At 59.5% G+C, this 23,260-nt stretch overlaps 1 protein-coding gene across 1 annotated transcript; it reads right to left on the reverse strand.

Annotated features, from left to right (window-relative positions):
- Positions 1–562: 562 nt before the first annotated feature.
- Positions 563–19,246, reverse strand: Sult4a1 (sulfotransferase family 4A member 1). The gene is made up of 7 exons (XM_090328865.1): positions 19,057–19,246; positions 10,652–10,782; positions 9,558–9,638; positions 9,123–9,249; positions 7,815–7,909; positions 3,317–3,455; positions 563–1,023 (listed from the first exon to the last, which is right to left on the reverse strand). The coding sequence occupies exons 1-7, from the start codon at positions 19,223–19,225 to the stop codon at positions 911–913; spliced, it is 855 nt and encodes a 284-aa protein (XP_090184991.1). The 5' UTR covers positions 19,226–19,246; the 3' UTR covers positions 563–910.
- Between the last annotated feature and the right edge of the window lie 4,014 nt (positions 19,247–23,260).

Raw genomic sequence — 23,260 nt, forward strand, 5'->3', positions numbered from 1 at the left:
TCTTTATTAAAATGGAAGCAAGCGTGAAGAACCATGGGAGAGCTCAGGAATTCCACACAGTCCACAATAGAAAAATAGAAACCGAATTTCACAGGAAGCCGCCCCCTAGACACTGCCCCGCACAGGGGCTCACAACGCTGCCACAGACCCACCAGCCCTTTCCACGAGGCCCCTGCCTCCGCCGTGGCCCACAGTGTGCAGCAGCCGCCCTCAGCTGGTGCCCTCAGGAGTGTGCGTGGACGAGGGCCCAGGACCAGCCATCCTGGCTTTCCGGGGCAGAGCCCCAGGTCCAGAGGGGCGCCGATCCAATCTCAAGAGGGGGGAATGAGCGCAGCACGGCCTGGTCGTGGACGTGCTCTCTCTCCAGGCCGAGGGGAGTCTCCACGCAGCCTGAAACGCTGCCTCCATCCACCAGCCTCCTCAACAGCCTCCCTCCTGGAAGTCTCTTCCTCACCCTGCCTGGGACAGGCTCTCTTCAGGGTTGGTACAAAGGACTGAACTCCAGCTCCCCGCCCCCCGGCGCATCCCGCACAGGCGGTGGGTGCCATCTGAGGAAAGAGCTTTGCCACCATCCCGGCAGGGACGGCTCCAGCCTCCCCTTCAACATGACCTCGTGTGTGGCTGACTGACATTTATTAGATTTCCAGTGTGAAGCTCAATAAAATACAGCAACAGGGTGTGCAGGGACAGACTTTGCACAAGGGTACAGGCCCACAGAGCCGCCATCTCCGGGGAAGCACGGAGGTGGGTCGGCAGCGACGCACGGCGCCCTCCGGCTCTCCCCCTCGGCCAGGTCGGCCCCGCGGCTTCCGCTGCCTGCGCGCGTCCAGCCCGGAATGAATGGAGCACACAGGACGTGGAGCTAGCTGAGCGCCCGGGCACAGGGAGCATGCAGGTTCCCGGCTCGCGGTTACAAACAGAAGTCAAAGGTGAGATCACACTTCCCCATCTTCTGTTTGAACACCAGGTCGAACTTCTCGTTCATGGACACGGTGAAGATGTCCTTCCACAGCCCCACGCGCCCTGCGACACAGACCACGGCACAGTCGGCGCCCGCAGCAGGCTGGCGGCCTCCAGCCTCGGGGAGCCCAGGCCCGGCCCTGCGGGCCTCCAGATCTACCCCGGGCCTCCAGATCTGTCCCTGGACTCCCTTCCACCTGTGCTACAGGCCAGCCGGGCCAAGAACACTTCTGAAACCACAGCACACAGAAAGACTTGGCAAATGTCCCTGAGAGCACAAGGGCAGGCTGTGTGCGTGTGTGTTTGCGCATGCGTGCGCACACACGTGTTCACATGTGCACACACTGGCACTGTGTGGAATTGTGGTTGGGGCTCACTCAATGTTCGCACCAAGTCTTGGGAGAATATGAATGGAAAACAACCCCACCCAGGGCACAACACCTCGCAAGCATGAAACCCTCCAGACGAGCCAGGTGTGGGGTTGGGAAGCCTGCACTGGGGTACACCGGGAGCCTTCAACAAATGAAACGCTTGCAATGATGCAAGCAGGGTGAGCACTCGAGGCCCTCCTGCCCAGCACGTGAGCACCTCGGGCCCCACAGGTAGGAGTGGGGGCTCTTGTCACCGTGGGGCCCTCACTTTGATTTAAGCAGTTCCTGAACAGCCCCTGATGGCAGGCTCTGCCCTCGACAGCTCTGACCCCTCCTCCCTCAGTGGCTCTGTCCTGCACTTGTCCACACAGGGCTTGCGCGTGGCTGTAGGCCACACCCTGGCAGGGCAGGGGTCTCTGCAGTAGATGGAGGAGAGGATGGCAGGGCAGAGGGAGGGCATCTGTCAGGTCTTGCTACCCTCTCATGTGCCAAGGGGTCAAGATGAGCAGCTTCTAGACCAACCACACTATCCACATGTGTTTCCATGGTCACTTGTCCCAGCTGAGCGCTAGTGGAAGGAGTCACCCACCTGGTTTAGGATTTGGACTCAAGACAAATTATGGTGTGGTAAGAATCAAATCTAAGCAATGCGGCTGGCTCCCCAGCCCTGCATTCTCATCGTCCGAGCAAAGAGGCAGTGTGCTAAAAGGAAACAGAACCACAGAACTGAAATGAAGCAACCAAGGCGGGCGGTGATGACACGAGCACCCGAGAGCAAGGGGGGCCCTGTGTCCCCAACAAGGCCCCCACAGCTCGCCAACACAGCGTGCACACACACATGAACACAGGCACAGGCACAGGCACACACACACACACACGCACGCACGCACACAGACCAAGGGGTGCTGGGGGGGGGGGGGTTACAGCAAAACAATAAAACAGCAAGCACAAATGAAAAACTGGTAAATAAAGTGGAAATGATAAATACTTGTGGAAACACAGGCAGGAAATGCATGGTAGGGAATTCTGGTATTCTGGTCACATCTTCCTGTAGGAGCAGACAGGGCCTGCACACCTGACCCTCAGTGCTCCACAGGCTGTGAAAGGACAAGAAGCTGAAGACACTCCAGGGCTCGAGCTGAGCTCGCTCCTGTCCTCCCCAGGCTACAGATGCCCAGTTCTGGAACCCTCCCTGGAGCTTCCCCCCTGCAAGCTTCCAGCTCTTCCTGCTGTGGGCTCCAGCCCCAATCACTTGTCCACACCTACAGGGCAGGGCGGGGGGGGGGGGGGTCTGGGACTGGCCATGGCCTGGGACTCACTCTGAGGACTGCGGTGCCCCATCACACGGCCGTGGGAGGCAGGGAGGAGGGCACCTCGTGGAGGGTCTGGCCTCTCAGGGGCTCAGCCTTGGCTGCTGAGCCAAGGTATTCTGCCTCCCCTGGGCGGCCACCACAGTTCCTGCCCTGAGCTGCCGACTCAGAACACACCCGTGTCCCGGGACAAGGAATGGGAGGGTCTCCTCCCATGGGGCCTGCTCCCTGCTCTCACCCCCATGCCAGCCAGAGGCAGAGACGCTTTCTGGGCAGCCTGAAGCTTGGTGTGGATCTGCTCTGTGTGACACTGACCTCAGCCACCAGGAAGGACCTTGCTGGGCTGTTCAGTACCATCCCCTCCAGTGCTGAGCTCTAGGCACGCAAAGCGCACGGCTGGGCACCACCAGTGGGCACAGGCCAGCATGTGCTTCAGGAAGGGAGGACACAGAGCAGCCAAAATGGGCACAAGGACCCCAGCAAGGCAGGGGACAGGGGGAGTCACCCCGGCCCACGGGCAGGGGACAGGGAGCACTCACCCCGGCCCACGGGCAGGGGACAGGGGGCACTCACCCCGGCTCACGGGCAGGGGACAGGGGGCACTCACCCCGGCCCACGGGCAGGAGACAGGGGGCACTCACCCCGGCCCACGGGCAGGGGACAGGGGGCACTCACCCCGGCCCACGGGCAGGGCCTCTGCGTTGCAGCACTGGTCCACCAGCTGGTGGCAGTGCTCAATGAGGGCCTCCAGCTGGGCCTTATCGCAGGCCACGCCCAGGAATCTGGCCAGCTGCTCCACCATGCTCACCAGGTCCTGAGGACAGAGTGGAAGATCCATCATGCAGCACCTCCGAGCAGGTGCCCAGCTAGACTGGACATGAGACCAGCACTGCCCAGCACATATGCCAAAAGATAAAGCAGCAGTCTGTGGCCCCTCATGTCTCCAGCTACTAGCCTGGATTCAACCTCCCAGCCACAGATCAGGAGGAGACTGAGAGCTTACAAGAACTGCAGTTAACTTTCCAAGCCCAGCTACAAGTAGGGGGGCAGGGCAGAGGACTGGCCCAGCCTCGCAGCCCTGAGCTGACCTCCAGTACCAGCGCCTTCCCTCCCCGCCGCCGAGCCGCGTGAAGGCAGTGGGGGACGTGGCAGACCACCAGCCTGACCCTGAAGGGCTCCACTGCTCCTCTCAGCATAGGCCGCTTCCTCCTGTGATCCCCAGGCACCTGAGTGACCATCTGCAAGTCCTTGAATCTGGCAGTGCCACTCACATACTGCTTCTGCTCCCCGGTGGTTTGACACCGAAAAGGTGTCTGCCATCCCTCACCACTGGATTAGCTGAAGCCCTGAAGAACCTGCTCCCTGCCCCACAGGCGTCCTAAGGGTTAGGCTGGGGACTGCACCCAGCCAGGGGCAGTGACTGTCTCACTTCTGTGCCACAGGGCACCACGACACACAGAGCACAGGCAACACGCCCCGTGTCAACACCACCTTGGGGCACGTTAAGTAAACTACGGCAATGAGGTCCACCAAGGCCATGGGGACAAAGCAGCCTGACCCTCGGCCACCCCGGAAAAGAAATGGGGGAATACCCAGCAAGCAGCTCCACCTTTAACAGAACACATGAAGCCGATCAACCAAGGCAAAATCACATGGCACAAAGAGGCCACACCCCAAGGCCACGCCCTGCCACAGACGATGGACAGAAGACCACGTCCTCACACACTGAGGATGGACAGAAGACCATGCCTTGACACACTGAGGATGGACAGGAGAAGACCACGTCCTGACACACTGCGAATGGACAGGAGAAGACCACACCCTGACACACTGAGGATGGACAGGAGAAGACCACGTCCTGACACGCTGAGGATGGACAGGAGAAGACCACGCCCTGACACACTGAGGATGGACAGAAGACCACGCCCTGACACACTGAGGATGGACAGGAGAAGACCACGCCCTGACACACTGAGGATGGACAGGAGAAGACCACGCCCTCACACACTGAGGATGGACAGGAGAAGACCACGTCCTGACACACTGAGGATGGACAGGAGAAGACCACGCCCTGACACACTGAGGATGGACAGGAGAAGACCACGTCCTGATACACTGAGGATGGACAGGAGAAGACCACGCCCTGACACACTGAGGATGGACACAATACCACGCCCTCACACACTGAGGATGGACAGGAGAAGACCATGCCCTGACACAATGAGGATGGACAGGAGAAGACCACGCCCTGACACACTGAGGATGGACAGGAGAAGACCACACCCTCACACACTGAGGATGGACAGGAGAAGACCACACCCTCACACACTGAGGATGGACAGGAGAAGACCACGCCCTCACACACTGAGGATGGACAGGGGAAGACCACGCCCTCACACACTGAGGATGGACAGGGGAAGACCACGCCCTCACACACTGAGGATGGACAGAAGACCACGCCCTGACACACTGAGGATGGACAGAAGACCATGCCCTGACACACTGAGGATGGACAGAAGACCACGCCCTGACACACTGAGGATGGACAGAAGACCACGCCCTGACACACTGAGGATAGACAGGAGAAGACCATGCCCTGACACACTGAGGATGGACAGGAGAAGACCACGCCCTCACACACTGAGGATGGACAGGAGAAGACCACACCCTCACACACTGAGGATGGACAGGAGAAGACCACACCCTCACACACTGAGGATGGACAGAAGACCACGCCCTCACACACTGAGGATGGACAGGGGAAGACCACGCCCTGACACACTGAGGATGGACAGGAGAAGACCACGTCCTGACACACTGAGGATGGACAGAAGACCATGCCCTGACACACTGAGGATGGACAGAAGACCACGCCCTGACACACTGAGGATGGACAGAAGACCACGTCCTGACACACTGAGAATAGACAGGAGAAGACCATGCCCTGACACACTGAGGATGGACAGAAGACCACGCCCTGACACACTGAGGATGGACAGGAGACCACGCCCTGATGCACTGAGGATGGACAGGAGACCATGCCCTGACACACTGAGCATGGACAGCAGAAGGCCTCACCGTGTGGGACCATAGACTCATAGACTCACACTGGACACTGCACCCAAGTTGCCACAGCACGCTCACACAGTGAACTCACACTACAAGGGACAAGACACAGACAATACTCTGCGGGCACACACCTGTCACCAAGCTACTTGGGGACCTAGGAGTGGGAAGGCTGCAGACCCAGGGCAATCCTGAGTGGGGAAGTCTACGAGACTATCTCAACAGAGCAGCCGAGGAGGAGAGTGCCATACCTGTTACCACAACTGCACAGGGAGGAAGCAGGACCCTGTCTCAGAAACAGAAAGAAAGGCGGGGTGGAACGGGAGAGGGAGAGGGAGAGAGGGAGAGAGAGGGAAAGGGTGCATGCATGCAAGCAAGAGAAAGAGAGAGTGCATCCCAAAAGGGGCTGGAGGGATGGCTCAATAATAAGAGTGCCTGCCTAGGAAGTAAGAGATCCTGAGTTCAAATCATGCCAATAAATAAATAAATAAATAAATAAATAAATAAATAGGTGGGTGCTGGTGGCTCACACCTGTAATCCCAGCTACTCAGGAGGCTGAGATCTGAGGATCACAGTTCAAAGCCAGCCAAGGTACTAAAATCCGTGAGATTCTTATCTCCAATTTACCACCAGAAAACCAAAGTGATAGAGCATTAGCCTGGAGCCAAAGAGCTCAGGGACAGCACCTAGGCCCAGAGTTCAAGCCCCATGACTAATAAAACATGAAGGAAGGGAGGGAGGGAGGGAGGGAGGGAGGGAGGGAGGGAGGGAGGGAGGGAGGGAGGGAAGGAAAAGGAAAAAGCTGCCAACACTAGTATTTGAATACTTATGAAAATGCACCTAGGCTCCCCTGCCCAGGGTGCAGAAGCCATGGGAGACGGAGGCGGGCTGGAGTGGTGGCTCACTAGAGGCTTGTCCTTCAACATCACACGGCCTCCATCCCCACCCCTCTGTCCCCTGTCCACAGGTGGCAGTGTCTCTTCCACATGCTCCTCCCACAGGCCCAGAACCCACGGAGCAGGGAGGAGATCCTTCCCACAGGGCTTGTTTCTGTCAGGTCCTTTGTCACAACAACCAACACCAGCAGGCCAGGGTGTGGGACGGCAGTCGTCCTCAAGCCAGAACCTTCTAGACCTGCAATGACAGCTACACCGGCGTCCTAAGTCAACGCTGTCAGCTACGCACTGTGATTCAAGTTACAGGTGCCGGCAAATGGTGGGCAGGTGCAGGTCAGTGGGCACCCAGAAGCCACCCCGCGTGGTCCACACCAGAGGACAGCAGCCAGGCAGACACCCGGAGCCACATAGCTGTCAGGCAGGACCTGATCTTGGTGCCTAGGTGCCAACGCCAGCCCACACTGTGCCTAGGCCCCCAACGCTGCTGGACCCTTCCTGGGTCTGGGTGAAGCAGAGGGCTGGGCAGATGCCAGCCAGCACTTGCCTGGAGGGGCAGCTCCTGCGCCCGCCCCGTGTGGGCACGCCCAGGACAGAAGAGCGCATCTACTCCAGCTGCACTGGGTTTACGCTCATCTTCCCCTGCCCCCCCCCCACACACACCTCTCGTTACAGCAGGAAAGGAGGAGGGCTCTGGGGATACCCACCACACTGCGTGCCTACTTCTCAATCCCCAACCACCCTTGCCTGGGCTCAGGAGTCACTGTCATCCCAGCCCGGGGCCCACACACAGCCCCACCTCCAGCCAGAACCCTCCTCTCCACACTCCCTACCAGATCTCCAGGCTGAACTCCAAACCCACCAGGCCTGCTCACCCTGCTGGACACCTCCGGTCCACCTGCACTGACCACTGGACTCCTGAGACGTGGCTGGCCAGGTGCCCCACAGCTCAGTGCACTCTGCCTGTGCTGTAGCTCATGTGACTCCAGGGACTGCGCCCAGTCCACCAGCACGAGGTGGGACAGCAGGAGGGGCTTCCTGCACCAGCAGCCCCTGGCTGCTCATGGAAAAGGAGCTAAGTGAGGGTTTCTGCCATGCCATCACTCACCGCTCATGGAGCACTGAGGCCCCGTCAGGTGGTGGACGACCAAAACACACACCTGGCAGCGTCTATCCCAGCCGAAGGCTGCGGGAAAGGCCCATGCGCACTCACCCGGTGCATGTCTTCGTACTTAAGGAAAAGGACGTTGGCATCCATGCGATGCTCCCAGAACTCCTGCACGTGCTCGAACCAGGAGCCATAACCCACTGTGGAGACAGGACACGTGAGCACAGGCCGGCTGTGGAGACAGGACACGTGAGCACAGGCCGGCTGTGGAGACAGGACACGTGAGCACAGGCCGGCTGTGGAGACAGGACACGTGAGCACAGGCCGGCTGTGGAGACAGGACACGTGAGCACAGGCCGGCTGTGGAGACAGGACACGTGAGCACAGGCCGGCTGTGGAGACAGGACACGTGAGCACAGGCCGGCTGTGGCCCCAGGTGCCCTCCTCCGCTGGCCCAGTGAAGGGTGAAGGGAACGGTGAGATGCAAGCACGAGAAGAGCAGTCAGGGTGCAGAGCCCCCACCCCTTCTGGGTGCCCTGCAGGCTTGGCTGGCCAGTAGGGGCTCTGAGCCTGGCCCACAGTGCCGAGGACCTCAACCCCAGCACTTCACCAGCCACTAAGCATTCAGAGGGAAGAGACCGGGGCCAAGGATGCCCAGAGAAACCTCAGCACAGTAGCCCATAGGACAGGACGGGGTGCAGAAGGCTCTAGGAAGTTTCCAGAACACAGGGACTTCATAGGACACGTTGGTGCCCCTCCTGATGCATGGCAGGAGTGAGGCCAAGTGATGTGCCCACTGCCCCCCAGCTGAGTCACCCAGCCTCGACCGGTGAGCTCCTGGCACCTCCAAGCCCCCCACAGTCCCCCGCGGGTGTCAGCAAGATGCTGCGGGATTGAAACCCTGGCCCACTGACCCGCGAAGGGGTGCAGATGGGCGGGAAGCACCAGTGGGGTGGGTGGCCCCAGCCGCAGGCCTCCTGCAGGCTTCCCCAGTGCCCAGCACGCCCCACACACCAGACACCTTAGGAAGCGCCAAGCAGAGCGGCTTCTGCAGAGACGGCAAGCGGCCCTGCCCAGCGCCCCCACACTGCGTGCCCGCAACAGCGTGGTGAGGAAAGCACAGGGCACGCTGCCCAGAGCGCCCGCCCAGGGTGCCTTGCCCTGCCCGCCTGTGTCTGACGTCCAGACAAAGCCCACGTGACGCTCACTCCAGCGGCAGCTTCACGCTGGCTCCTCAGCGGTGCCGTATGGATGTTGTGGGTTCTAGCCCTACCTCCCCTGCGCGGACCCCAGGCTGGAGGGTGGGTGGATCCACAGCCCGCTCTGCCTCCCTGGCACCTCCGTCTGCGGGGTCACAGACCTAGCCAGGGCTCCCCCGGGACGGGGCATGGCGGATGGGGGCGCAGCACTCACGCTTGTCGTTCATGAACCTCCGGCAGAATTCCTGGAAGGTGCCGCGGTAGCTCATGGTGCGCAGCGAGCGGTGGAACTGGTAGTAGGACACCACCAGGTCCTTGGGGTTCCGAGCCATGTAGATGACCTGTGGGCACAGCCCTGCTGGCTCCGCGCGTGCAGGGCGGGGAGGCCGCCACCCTCCCTGCCCAGACCAGCCGTGAGCATATCAACCCCACCACCAGGGGACAGAGGCCTGGGTGACGCCGAGGGGAGGACCAGAGGCCTGCACCTCACAGCTGGAGGAAGACAAAGGCAGGTGTGTGCTACCCGGCTGCAGCGGTGCCTGGCGTGGCCTGGGCTGGCACTCCCTGAGTCGGCACCCTCAAGCGCTCGGGGAGGCGCCCAGGCTGGCGGGCTCCCTGGCTGAGGGCCGGGCGTGGGGCAGGAGGGTACCTTGGAGTCCCCGTTGTGGAGGTCGGAAGGCAGGAAGCGGTAGGGCAGGTGGCTCTTGATGAGGCGCGGGGACGTCAGTTCCTGCAGGCAGTGGGGAGCTCTTGAGACCTCCTGTGGCTGTTTCGTCACTGGCCCAAGTAGGACTCAGCACAGCACCTGACCAACTTCCCTCATGGCCACAGAGGTCGGCTCTGGCCTGGGAGCGGCTGGCATGGTTTCGGGGTGGAGATGGCACAGCAGGGCCAGGCCCCAAGGCCTTCCGGGCACAGCTGGTGGAGCAGGCAGAGCAGACAGGCCCCACACAGGCCACCTGCCGCTTCGCTGCCCCTGCCTACCCGCCCTGTGGTCCCACACACACCGGCCAGGCGGGCCGTTGAGTGACCAGTTTCTCATCTTCTGCTCAAAGCCTCTTCCCCTGCCCCCAACCACCTCAGGCCACAGGCTCACTGTGCCCACTGCTCCCTCTGCTCCTGTCCATGAAGCCACGCTCACCCAGCCCCACTGAGGCTGGCCCTGATGACTAGGTGACTGCTGTTTAACCGTCCATGCTTCAGTCCCTGCTGCACCCACCGACTGCTATAGGGAGCGACGTGGCCAGGCACAGGGTGCCGCTGGAGGCCTGGATGGACGGAAGCATTTGGGAATGCCCGGGGGAATGCCCGGGGAGAGCCTGCGCCCTGCTGGGCGTCCAGCTTCTTTTTGCATTAGTTACTCTCTAAACGGAGGCTGACGGGGAATCGTGACACTCAGCCATTGGTGCCTGGGCTGGCCCTGAGGTGGGATCGCAGGACTCCTAAGGGGCTGGGGTTACAGTCTTGTAATCCCCACACCCAGGCGTGTTCCACTCTTGATACCAAACGCTTCAAGCAAGTACATTCTCCTCCACTCCCAACAGCTGGAGGTTCGGGGAGCCCAGGTCCTCAGCCCTCGCACCCAACACCTGCCTCCTCTCACCTCCCTCTCCAGCCCTGGTGGGCAACCATACCTGACCAGGCCCAGGGCAGCATCTCCCTCCTGGTGGGGCCCCTCGGGAGCCTGTGGCTATACCCCACCCAGTGAGTGCGCCTATGGGCGGGGCGGGGCAGGCACAGCACCTTGATGATGTCCAGGCCTGGCTGCGGGTACTCCAGCACGGGCAGCTGCTCGTCGATGTTCATCAGGCCGATCTCGTCCGGGTCCGCCCCCTGGCTGACCAGGTACACCACCTCCTGCAGCAGGCTTGTGCCTGGGAGAGGACAGGGACGGGCTCAGAGACCCCGGGGAGCCAATCCAGTCACTCACACCGGGTGGGCAGAAGGAGCACACCTCACCTGCACCCCACCTCTGACAGGATGGCGACTGTGACCCAGAGCCACCGCTTAAGGGAATGGCTCTCGACCCTGGAGTCACCAGGGTGGAGGACAGACTTCACGGTCTTTGGCTACCTGGCAGGCCTTCACCCCGGACTCAGTCCCCACAGAGCACAGTGGAGTCTCCTGGCCCCAAGAGCAGGGCTGCATGGTTCTGTGGCCTCTGCCACAGATCTACGAGGGGAGACAGAAGCTCTGTGGAAGCCGTGGCTCAGGAGCACGCAGGAGCAGCTCTGGGTTCAGGGCACACACTGGTGGTGTGGGGGTGGCTGCACGCATGAATGGCTGCACTGAGCCACAAACCCCACCTCAGCTTGCAGTGCCCAGGACTGAGCCACGGCAGTCACACCAGGCCTGCAGACTAAATGCCTTCTGGAGACACAAGCAGCAACTTGGCCTTGGCAGGTCCTAAGGCCTGGGGGACAGTGCACTGTGGTGACAGGCACTGTGGTGACAGGCACTGCAGGGGACAGTGCACTGCAGGGGACAGTGCACTGAAGACTCATCCCCAGGCCTCTGCTTGCACTCGGCCCTGAAAACACCACCACCTGCCTGCACAGCCTGTCCTCTCCTCCTACCAGATGAGGCCAGAAAACTGCCTGCGCTCACCTCCCAGGAGGCCTGAGCTCTCCACACTTGCTAGCAGCAAAGACAGGGCCCAGGCCACACAGAGGCTCACTCCTGACCCAAGGGCCAGGCAGAAGTCGGCTGAAGATCGAGGTGCAAGGCCACTCCACCAGCTCTGTCCCCAGAGCCTGTCCCAGCATGGTCTCAGCACCCTGGACAGCTCCCAGGGTCAGAGGCAGTCAGAACAAGACCTGGACAGGCGCTGGGCCTGTCAAACCAAGACTCCTTTGTACAATTCATCAAAGTCACACTGCTGCCTAGTTGTTGTTTTGCTGTGGGGGGGGGGGGGGGGGCAGGGTCCTCAGGTCCTCAGGTCCTGGGCACTGTCTGAGCTACTTGGCTCAAGGCTAGTACTGTCTTATTTGTAGTTGTTGTTGGTCTTTCCCTCTGCCTAACTTACCAAGTTTTGTCATAGGTTTGTATACATGGACAAAGCCATTGGGTGTCATCCACCGTGTCAGCCCTGGGGGAGTGGGATGTGTTCAGAGGACAAGGATGAGGGAACCCTGCAAATGTGCTGGGGGCAGCTAGTACAAGACTTAAGCCACAGCTCCACTCTCCACCTTTTGGTGGTTAATTGGAGATGAGAGTTCCACAGACTTTCCTGTCCCAATTGGCTTCAACCTCGATCCTCAGATTTCAGCCTCTTGAGTAGCTAGGATTACAGGCATGAGCCACTGCACCTGGCACACTGCCACTTAGTTCCAAGTCTTATGGGGTGCATAACAGAAGATACACAGTCTCCAGCGGGGGTGGGCGCGGGAGGAGCTGGGCAAGGCTTGGTGCTAGCACCTTCTCCCTGCATGGGCGTGGCCCTGGGTTCTAGTTCATTTCCCACCCTGTCCCAGTCCTCAGAACCAAACCCCCTGGTGATTCTTCCTACCTCAGATTTCTAGGTGTCTTGATGTCATTGCCACATGGCCCATGCCACAAGGGCTAACCTTAGGCTAAGGGACATAAGTAGAGAGCCAAGTGGCCTCCCCTGACAGGGCTCCAGTCTACCCTGGCGTTGTGCAATTCAGATTTCATGCAAGGCCAACCCCACAGTGACAACATGTCCTGCTGCCCCCAACTCAGGTGATATCCGTGCCTGCCATCATCCGAGCCCCCGTGTGGCCGGGACCTGCTGCCCCCAGCACATTTGCAGGGTTCCCTCATCCTTGTCCTCTGAACACATCCCACTCCCCCAGGGCTGACACGGTGGATGACACCCAATGGCTTTGTCCATGTATACAAACCTATGACAAAACTTGGTAAGTTAGGCAGAGGGAAAGACCAACAACAACTACAAATAAGACAGACTCATTCTAACAATCACATCATAGATGTTACAAGAGAAATCATCTCAACCACTCACTCAGGGTACAGGCCACTTCCAGGCCACAGCTGGCCGTGGGTAACCGAGGACCCCCACTTCCTGGGGACTCGCCCAGACCACTGGCTCTCCTGATGTAATCCAGTGAACTGCCCAGAGCCAAGCTGCACAGCTGTGAGCCTGGACTGGCCTGCCATGGTGCACTGTGGGCCTTCCCTGGTCCCCTCTTCCCTGTGATCAAGCGTGACCAGTGTGACCACAGGGATCATGACCACAAAAGATGACCACAGAGAGTGTGACCATGAAATGTGATCATAAAAGGTGACCACGACTGGGCTGGGAATGTGGCTTAGTGAGAGAGTGCTTGCCTAGAATGCATAAAGTCCTGAGTTCAACTCCTTAGTGCCACAGAAGTGGTGCTGTGGCTCAAGTGATAGAGTGCTAATCTTGACCAATAAAAGCTCAGGGATCGTGCCCAGTCCCTGAGTTCAAACCCAGGACTGGCGAAAAAATATACAGTGACCACAGGAAATATGACCACAGAATGTGATCAAAAAAGAAATAGGGCCACAAAGTGTGATCATAAAAGGTGGCCACAGAAGAGGAGCCAGGCACAGTGGCTCACGCCTGTAATCCTAGCTACTCGGGAGGCTAAGAGCTGAGGATTGAGGTTCAAAGCCAGCCTGGGCATGAAAGTCCATGAGACTCTTATCTCCAATTAACCACCAGAAAACTGGAAGCTGAGCCTTGGCTCAGTGAGATAGAGCAGTAGCCTTGAGCTGAAGAGCTCAGAGACAGTGCCCAGGCCGTGTTCAAGCCACAGAGAGTGCCTGTGACAAGTGACCACAAAAGGTGACATAGGGAGCATGATCATGAAGAGTGACCATGAAAGGTGACCACAGAGAGTATGGCCACAAAATGCTATCACAAAAGGTGGCCATGGGAAGTGTGGACACAAGAAGTGTGACCACAAAAGGTGACATAGGGAGCATGATCATGAAGAGTGACCATGAAAGGTGACCACAGAGAGTATGGCCACAAAATGCTATCACAAAAGGTGGCCATGGGAAGTGTGGACACAAGAAGTGTGACCACAAAGGTGGCCACGAAGAGTGTGACCGTGAAACGATCACAGGTAACCACGGGGAGTGTGGCCACATGAAGCATGACTATGAAAAGTGGCCATGGACACGACCATGGAATGTGACCTCAACTCCACGTGTCACACAGAGCCTCGGGTTCTGAACATAGGCCCTCTCACTGGCTAGGCAGGCACTCCACCAGTTGAGCTGTTCTTCCAAGTCCTTCTTGCTATGGTTTTCTTATTTTTTTTGTTTAAATATAGTCTCACATTTTTTCCCAGACCAACGCGGACTGAGATTCTCTTACCTACTTCTCCCACGTGCCTGGGTGACAGCATGTACCACCATGCCCCACTTGTCGGTCTACATGGGGTCTCGTTTTGCTCTTGCTGGCCTGAAACCACAAACCTGTCAGGTACCTAGGTTACAGATGTGAGTTGCTGCTCCCGGTCTCCCCTCAGATGAGGCCCTGGCTGAGGACCCCACAGGCCTTCGGGACACACCTCAAGGATACATGCACACCCAAGCCTCACAGAGCAAACGATCAGCAAACCCAAGGCCACGCCCATGGCTCTGCTTCCACTGAGTCAGAACAAGTCCTTGCCTACCCTCTGGCAAGCGGGGGGACTCAGCTGGGGACGGACCCCACATGCATGATGCTTCTGGTCTGCAGCCTGAGCAGAAGACAAGCTAGGAGCACAGGTGTTAGGCCTCCTGCCTGGAAAGGCTCCTTGCCTCTGCTCACCAATCTCTCCAAAGACCCCATGCCTGAACCCCCAGCAGCCCAGAAGCCCCTTTCCTGGCGCCACCCTCCTCCTAACGGGACCCCAGCCCCACCTCCAGGACCGAGGACTGTGGGCCTAGGAGGCCTGCTGTGGACAGTACCTGGCCACCACATGCAGCCCCTCCTCCCAGGAAGGCACCCAGGGGTCCACCGTTAACCGGGCACCGCCCTATGTGCCCAGTGGGCACTGAAGGCCTTGAGGACCAGCGTCCGCTGGGCAGAGGCACTGGTCAGGGAGACACCTCGCAGAGACGGTGTATAATTCTTCCCCTTGTCGTGGCCAGATGCCCGTGGAAATGGAGGGCCGACAGGATGATGCGATGACCAAGTGCTGGCCTGCTCTCTGCCCCACCAGTTTGGGGTTGGAACTCGGAGACTCCAGCTCACAGCAGCCCAGCTGAGCTCACCAGAGAACCCCAGGGGCACAGAGGAGGCCCAGGCAGGGCTTCTGGCTCACTGGCCCCTGACATGACTTGCTCAGAAAACCCATTCTCAAAGCAGAGTCGAGCACATTGTGCATGTCTGGGGGTCAGGACGCCAGGAGGGCCTCCACAGCCCTTCCCAAGGCTCAGCACGGGAAGGGCCACCACCACCTCTCACTCAGACACCTGTGAAGTGAAGACCCCAGGAGCCCTGAGAAGGGACATGGAGACTTCCTGTACAAGACTGCACGACATCAGGCAGCAGGGACTGGGAAAGCTTCCCCAGAGAACAGAACCAGACCCTAGAAACCAGACCCCCCAGAACCTAGGCCCTCCTCGAGAACCCAGATACTCCCTAAAACTGAAGCCTTCCCCATAACCCAGACCCCTAGAACTCAGGCCTTGGACTGCCACCCAGGCCTTCCCCTAGAAGCCAGGGAAGAGGAGGAGCCACAGGAGTGGACAGGAAAATGCCTCTGGGACCCAGGGCTCCAAGGCAGATGGGGACGGGGGGCAGAAAAGACAAACCCTGAGAAGAGCTAGCTCAGGCATGGTCCTGAAGGTGACCAGACCAACAAGGGAACAAAGCAGCCCAACTAGAAAATCTAGGTCCCAGACAGCCCACCGCGGCATGCAGGAGCCCCACCATCCCCCACCACCTCCCTTGCACACTGAGACCTGCCCGGTGCCTGACACTGCTCCCACAGCAGAAGACACAGCCAGCCTCCCAGTTTACCCAAGGGGTGTGCAAAACGCCAATGGCATGCCTCAGGACAGGACAGCTCAGGAGTAACAGCCATGGGGCGTTTGCTGTGGACGCAACAGGCTCAACAGCAGGGCCGGAAGAGGGTCCACAGCATTCCCCACCAGTAAAAAGAGACTCTAGCATGGAAAACTCAAAAGCAGAAGGAACGAAGCAGAGGAAATGTTGGAAGAGATAGGAGTAAGATGATGAATAAGAATTTCTCCAAAATAAGAGCACCAAACCACAGACCTAAGATTGTCAGATAATTAAAAATATATTCCTAGACTCATCGTATTTATTCAAAGCACTGAAAAAACAAAGGTACAGAGAAAACATTCGCAAGCAGAGGTGAAAGTCTGAGTTGTAGCCAAGAAGCAGCCACAGCTACTCAAGCTGGGAGAGGTGTGAGGACTGGGAGAGGTGGAAGGGACGGGGTAAGGCCAAAGTTTGAGGACAGCAGATACTGGGGCATTACGGGAAGGGAGGGGGAGGGGAGAGTGACTTACGAGACAACAGAGCCATGGCCCACCAGAGGCAAGAGCTCATGTGCCACCTTCAGACACTTCCGGGAGGCTGGCCGGCAGGGAGGTGGAACTGGTCAAGTGCCCACCGGACAGAGGCAGGCCAAGAAGGCTGAAGGCGCCATGACAGCAGGGGGTGAGCCATGGAGAACTAGGGAGGAGCCAAGTCAGAACTGAGCCTGCTCCCAAGGTTACTTTCAGCACAGAGGCAAGAGGAGCCAAGAGGCCCTGTAGTACACCAGGGACTACAGTGGACCTCCTGGGGAGGGGGCGGAGGGGGGACACTGGGAACCAGGAAGGGCACAAGCTGCCTGAGGACGAATGGGGAACACTGGGGACCTGGGAGGGGAGGGGCACACTGCCAAGCCCGCCACGGATGTGTCAGCAAGTGGAAGGCATGCAGCTTCTGCCAACCAAACCCATGACGTGCAGTGACAATCACACTGGCCCAAGGAGGAGATCAGGACCCCAGGAGTGATGGCTGCCCCCCAACATAAAAACCAAAGCTCCAGCTGCAGGAAGGGGCAACGGTGAGTCCTGTCTACCACCCAGGTACCAGCCCACCCATGACCCTACCCAGAGTGGACCACGGGCTCTCTGAGCACAGAACCAGCCTGGCCACTGCTGGAGGGTCCTCAGCCAGTGATGGTCAGCCGCTGGACAGAGCCCTCATGGCCCTCATTCGCCTCCAGGCCAAAAGCTGGGGGAAGGGGGATGTAAGGCGGTCTCCTCTCCCTCTAGGGAAGTCACAGCTCTGTGACACTGTCACCTGCACAGGATATCCAACTGGGACCAAGCCAGGACTGAGTTAAATCCAGGGCCTTGGCTAGAAGCCAGGCCCTCAATCCTGGCATCTATGCCCCTCTGGATCCACCTGTCTCCAGAGGGACACAGGGACAGGAGGAAGAATGGGACAAGGAAGTGGGAGGAGTTCCCAAAGGTGGACAGGGTAGAGCTGGCCACACCAGGAGGCCTGACCAGTCCTGGTCTCTGTCACCCAGCTGCCTGCATGGGGGCCGTCTTTTTTAAAAGGATCAAAGAGAACCAGGTATAAAATTCCAGCCACACAGGAGGTAAAGATAGGAAGCTTTTGTTCAGAGACCACCCTGGCCAAAGCTCAAGACCCTGTGTGAAAAAGAGACAAAAGCCAAAGGGCTTTCGTGTGGCTCAAGTGGTGGGTGGGTGGAGCACTTGTCTTGCACATGCAAGACCTTGAGTTCAATGCTTTATTTAGCAGTCAATAAATGAAGGTGCAAGAGCTCCTCTTACAAATTAAAATTAACAACTTTTTAGCCCTTGGCACTAGACAGTCTAAGCTGTAGGTACTTTATCCACCTCTAAGGATTCTAGGGGTGTGTGTGTGTGCGTGTGTATGTGTGTATTCCATAAACCACAAGTGCTTTCATTCACGAGCTGTGCCTTCACACACAGGCACCCCAGGGTGCCACCTTGCCAGAGCTGGGAGCCCAGGCAAAGCTCTCACCAGAGTCCACGCATGTCACAGATTCCCACAGCCTGGTTCCCACTGACGAGGCAGAGCAGCTCACCCTGCTCCCACCCTAGGGGAGGCATATCTGTGGAGCTGGATCCCAGGGCTGTGTCAGCCCCAGAGCCCTGTGTGCCGCTGCCCTGCCAGGCAGGGTGTGGGGTGCCAGGATGTGGTACAGAGTTGGTGGCCACTGGAGTCTGTCTTACAAGGAAAGAGCAGTGGGGAACTGCTGGGAAAATGGCTGAGACATGTATCTCTCTGTCCTTAGAAGGGACAAGTTACAAAAACGTTGCCACTGTTGATAGTTTAGAAAACTCTCACACCCAGTGCCCAGGAAGCTCCTGGCAGAAGGTGTCCAAGGCCCAGGCCAGGCCTGTCCACCAGAGAACTCCCCACCCAGGGTCCCAGGGTTCCTTCGGCGGCAACCCTGGCCTCTATTCTTTCTCCACCCACTGTGAGGGACCGTCCACCCACCCTGCTGTCACCCGAACTCCTACCCCTTCAGTGACGTGCTTGGTTCCCGGCGGCTGGCGTAGGCCAAGGCCTGGCTTGGAAGCCAGCGCCCCGCACAGCAGCTCCAGGCCACCCCGGCCGCCCGGGGGCAGCAGGGCCCGGGGCCTCTGGACGGGGCTGGAGCCCCGCGGCCCGGGGTCTCCCCGGGCTGTTGACCGGCTCACCCTCCCCTGCTGAGAGCCGCCCGGCCCCTTGAGGAGGCCGCCGAGGGCTGGGACCCCGCCAGCGCGGCTGCCGGCCCGCCGTGCGGAGGGGCTGCCCTGCCCCGCCAGCCCTCCCCGGCCAGCACGCGGCCCGCCGGCCGCTCCCCGGCTGTGTGACCTTGGGCCGCCGCCTCCCGTCTCTGGGCTTCGGCGCCCAACTCCCCGCCCCTGGCGGCTGCGCAGGTCGCCATCGGCCAGTGCGGGAAGAGCGGGCCCAGGGCCTGCAGGTGTCGGGGCCGCCGTGGCGCCGGGAGCCCGGGGCGCACCGGCCGGCGCGGACGCCTCCCAGCCCCGCCCCGGCCGCCCCGGCCCGGAGCCCGCACAGTCACCGGACCTCGGCGCCCGCCAGCGGCCGCAGGGACCGGGCACAGAGAGGTGGAGTGACCGGCCCAAGGTCACACAGCGCGGCGGGGCGGGCGGGGCCCGGGGCGCGGGCGGCGCGGGCTCACCGGACTTGGGGTAGGTGACGATCCACACGTCGCTGGGCCGCACCGGGAAGTTGGCGATCTCCTCCATCTTCCCGCGGCAGAAGGGCGGCAGCCGCACGCCGTGGAACTCGAAGTACTTGCTCTCGAACTCGCCCGGGGTGCTGGGGGTCTCGGCCTCGCTCTCCGCCATGCCGCCGCCGCCGCCGCCCGCCCGCCCGGCCCGCGCCCCGCGCCCCGCGCCCCCCGCCCGCTCCGCCGGCCGCAGCTCCGCGGGCCTGACGTCAGGGCGCCGGCGCGGGGGCTCCGCGCCGCGGGCATGACGTCATGGCCGCGCCCGACGCACGCCGCGGCCGCCCGCGCCGGCATGACGTCACGGCGCCGGCCGCGCCCGCGCGCCCGCACCTGGCTCGCGCCCACGCCCCGGGAAAGTGGGGAGGGGGCGGGGAGGGGCGTGACCAGCGCCGGCCCCGCCCAGGTGGTCGCGGCCACGCCCCTCCTCGGCCCCTCCCACGACGCCCGACTCTGCTGCCCGCCCTGTGCACGCAGCCGCGCTGCAGGTGCCCGGCGGCGGGCGTGGGGGGTGCAGGGTGCCGTGCCCATGGACACCCAGAAACCTGCGTGGAAACCTGCAGCCCGGCCGGAGCCCATCGCCCGCGCGTGCGGGTCCGGAGCGGGCGTCCCGCGCTGGGGAGCGCGAGTGCGGGGCAGTTACTCCGCCCCTGGGCGCGGGGATTGCAGCGGGCCCTGGAGGACTCCCCTTCCCGGGCCCTCCGGTGTCAGTCCACGAAGATGCCCCGGCCCGCGGGCAGCCCAGGACTCCGGGCTCGGGTGGAGCGGGGGACACCGAGGACCGTCTAAGAGAGGAAGAAAGAGCCCATCGAGCAGAAGCCAAGCCAGCCAGAGCCCGGGGGCAGGGGCCGGGCACTGCCGCCCAGGGAGCCCGGGACCAGCCAGGAGGCAGGCTCGGGAGAAGCCCTGCCCGGAGCCAGAGGGGGGGCGAGGAGGATCCCAGAGCGGGGCTGCGGCTGGAGGCCATGTCTGTTCCTTAGCCTCCCCTGAGGCCGGGCGCCTGGCCTTCTCTGAGGCCAGGTGCCAGGCTTTGTCTTTGTTTTTCTTTTCCCACTCCCAGGGCTTGAACTCAGGGCCTGGGCACTCGAGAGCCACAGCACCACTTCTACCTTTTCCTGTTTATGTCATACTGAGGAATGGAACCCGGGGCTACGTGCAGGTGACGCAATCTACCACTATGCCACATTCCCAGCCCCAGACTTGGACAAAAGGTCAATTCCAGAAGGAGAAAGCTGAGCCTAAAATAGGAGGCCGAGTCCAAGAAGAAGCAAGTGTTCAAATTAAGCCGAACAGGTCAAAAGGATGCTGGTTATGGTGCGGGGGATGGAGGGGGAGTGGGGCAGGGGAAGGAGACTGAAGTCAAGGCAGGATGCATGTTGGCTTCTCCCACGAGACCTGGAAACTGGGGTGAGGAAGAAAAGACTCGGTGAATGCCACAGGTTTGTGTTTGATGACCAAACATGAAAAATGCGCGATTTCATTTCTCTTCGCTCCTGGAGACCTGCAGAGCTGAAGGTAGGAGAGGGTTAACCCAGAGTGGAGGAAAGGAGTTAAATGAGAATAGACACAGGGCACACAGCTCCCTCAGAATGTGAGGCTGGTTACATGATTAGGCCTACAGGAGCCAACAGTGACAAGGATATGGAGGGGGAGGAGGAAGGGGAGAAGGAGGAGGAGGAAGAGGAGGAGAAGGAGGAGGTGGAGGTGGAGGTGAGGCAGAGTGGGTCTGCACGTTCAGGTTCTCAGCACTCAGATGGGGCAGCTGCAGAGACCTGGGAAAACTCTGACCGCTGTCCGTGGTGCTGAACAGCCAACAGGTATCTGGGTAAGCACAGCTTGATTCCCTGGGTTTTGCTTTGTCCATAGTCTCTCTTGAGAGGTGTGTGTGTGTGTGTGTGTGTGTGTGTGTGTGTGTGTGTGTGTGTGTGTGTGTGTGTTATATTATTAAACTTAATCTTGGTGTCAAGTACTTGTTGGTTACACACACAAAATCAGAAAGAATGACACAAACGACTTCTTTTTTTTTTTAACAAGCAATTTCTTAACACCAATAACCCAATTCCCACCAACTCCCATCCATACTGTGCCCATGTAAGCCAGTCTTATGTATCATCCAATTATAGGCCAGTACACAAACACACCTGCAAGGCAAAGACCCCCTCCCTAACATTGCCAAACATCCATTTGGCACACATAATTGGATTTATGTCTGGGGTGCAAGGTTGTCAGAGAGGTGCCCACTTGGGGACTCTTAGTACAACACTGGTGGAGGCCACCCACCAACATCACATGACCACAGCTCCAAATAGGCACATGCCAGCCCTCTGGCCAGCAAGCTGGGCACAAGGTGAAGACCCAGGCACTGAGCTGCCTCTATCAGGTGGCCCCTGAGAATACTGATGTCCAGATACCACAGGCTTCTGCCAAGACAATCTCAGTTCGTGGCACATTACGTAGCGAGGCACCGGTGGCTAACACTTGTAATCCTAGCTACTCAGAAGGTGCAGATCTAAGGAGCAAGGTTTCAGGCCAGCTTGGGCAGAAAAATCCCAGAGACTTTTATCTTCCATTAACCAGTAAAAATCCAGAAATAGGCTGGGAGTTTGGCCTAGTGGTAGAGTGCTTGCCTAGCATGCATGAAGACCCAGGTTCGATTCCTCGGTACCACATACATAGAAAAAAGCCGGAAGTGGTGCTGAGGCTCAAGCGGTAGAGCTCTAGCCTTGAGAAAGTCCAAGGACAGCGCTCAGGCCCTGAGCTCAAGCCCAGGACTGGCAAAAAAAAATCCAGAAATAGAAGTGTGGCTCAATGGTAGAGTACCAGCCATGAGCACAAAAGTCAGTCAGTGCAAGGTCCTGAGTTCAAGCACCGGTACTGGCACAAAAAGAAAAGATGTTACACTAGACCTCTGCAGGAGGACCTTGAGCCTGCTGGGGTCCAGATAGAGCAGAGCCGTGACCCCTCCCCCAGTACTTACATCATCAGCGCTGGTCATGTGACCTAGATGAGGGCTTTGGCTGGCTAGACCCCAGCTTCCAGGTAGAAAACAGGCTGCCTCCCTGCCTCTGCACCCAAGTCTCCCTCAGAAATCGTTTTCCTCCAACCCAATCCTAGCACCATGGAAACCCAGTCCCTTCCCCAACAGCCCTTCCTCCCCTGCTCAGAGGAGTTGGTTGTGTGTGCTGTGGGCTTGGCGCATAGTTGGAGCCCAGAGCCCTGACCTCTACCCCAGAAGCAGCCAGCTCAGCCTTCAGTTTTAAAGACAGGAAGGCCACGAGGCGGAGCAGCTGTGTTGGTCCAGAGAATCTTCCATCTTCCTGGAGCACAACTTCCATGTACCCAGCCTGGCCACCGGGAGACTGAGACTGGGAGGGTCGTGGATGGAGGCCCACTTGTGCACAACAGTCCTAAGACCCCATGTCAGTTATAGCTGGCTGCAGTGGGGTATACCTGTCATGCTGGCTACATAGAAAGGTTGTGGTCTAGGCAGAAAGGGAGATCCTGTTTGAAAAATACCAAGCAAAAAGGGCTTAGCAGTAGAAGCCTGCCTCACTGGCTAAGGGCAAGCACCGTGGATGGATGGGGCCTGACAAGCGCCACCCACAGCAGAGGCTGGGCCAGGCTTGTTCGCTCGAGGTGGGCGGGGGGGGCGGAGAATGATGATGATTTGGTTCTGGGGCCTCATTCTGGAGAATTGTACTGGGGTTCTACTGGGCCCCCTGGGCCCTGAGGAGCCCAGCAGGGTGTGGGGCTGGACTTGACTCAGTAGTGTCCCAAGTGTGATGTGAGCCTTGGCTGGGCACTTGGCTAAGTTGAGAACACAGGACAGGGTGTGTCTGAGGGTGTTCCCAGAGATGACTGGCAGGGGGGACAGCCACTGGAGGGGAAGACCAGCCCTGAATGTGGGCAGCACCATCCAATGGCCAGAGGGCCCAGGTGGAAGGAAGCTGGGAGAGGAAGGCCCACTCTATCTGCTGTTTAGCCATCACGAGGTGGGCAGCTCCACTCTGCCACGAGGCCCCTGCCCCGCCCTAGTCCACAGCAAGCGACTCAGCTGACTGGACCTGAAACCATGAACAAACGCCATACTTCCTCAGGCTTCTGAATTACGCTGCTGACTCAGGTGTTTTGTCACAACAGTAAAAAGTGCCGGCCA

The sequence above is a fragment of the Megascapheus bottae genome, chromosome 2 (genome assembly GCF_031878675.1).
Source record: "Megascapheus bottae isolate mThoBot1 chromosome 2, mThoBot2.hap1, whole genome shotgun sequence".
NCBI lineage: Eukaryota > Metazoa > Chordata > Mammalia > Rodentia > Geomyidae > Megascapheus > Megascapheus bottae.

What these genes read in the sequence shown, in the direction of transcription:
- Sult4a1 (XM_090328865.1), bottom strand. Translation starts at nt 19,225, where the DNA reads ATGGCGGAGAGCGAGGCCGAGACCCCCAGCACCCCGGGCGAGTTCGAG. An exon ending in CAGGCCTGGACATCATCAAG is followed by an intron (nt 9,639 to 10,651) that starts GTGCTGTGCCTG and finishes CACTGCCTGCAG; the next exon opens with GAACTGACGTCCCCGCGCCT. An exon ending in GGCCCTGCCCGTGGGCCGGG is followed by an intron (nt 1,024 to 3,316) that starts GTGAGTGCCCCC and finishes TCTGTGTCGCAG; the next exon opens with GGCGCGTGGGGCTGTGGAAG.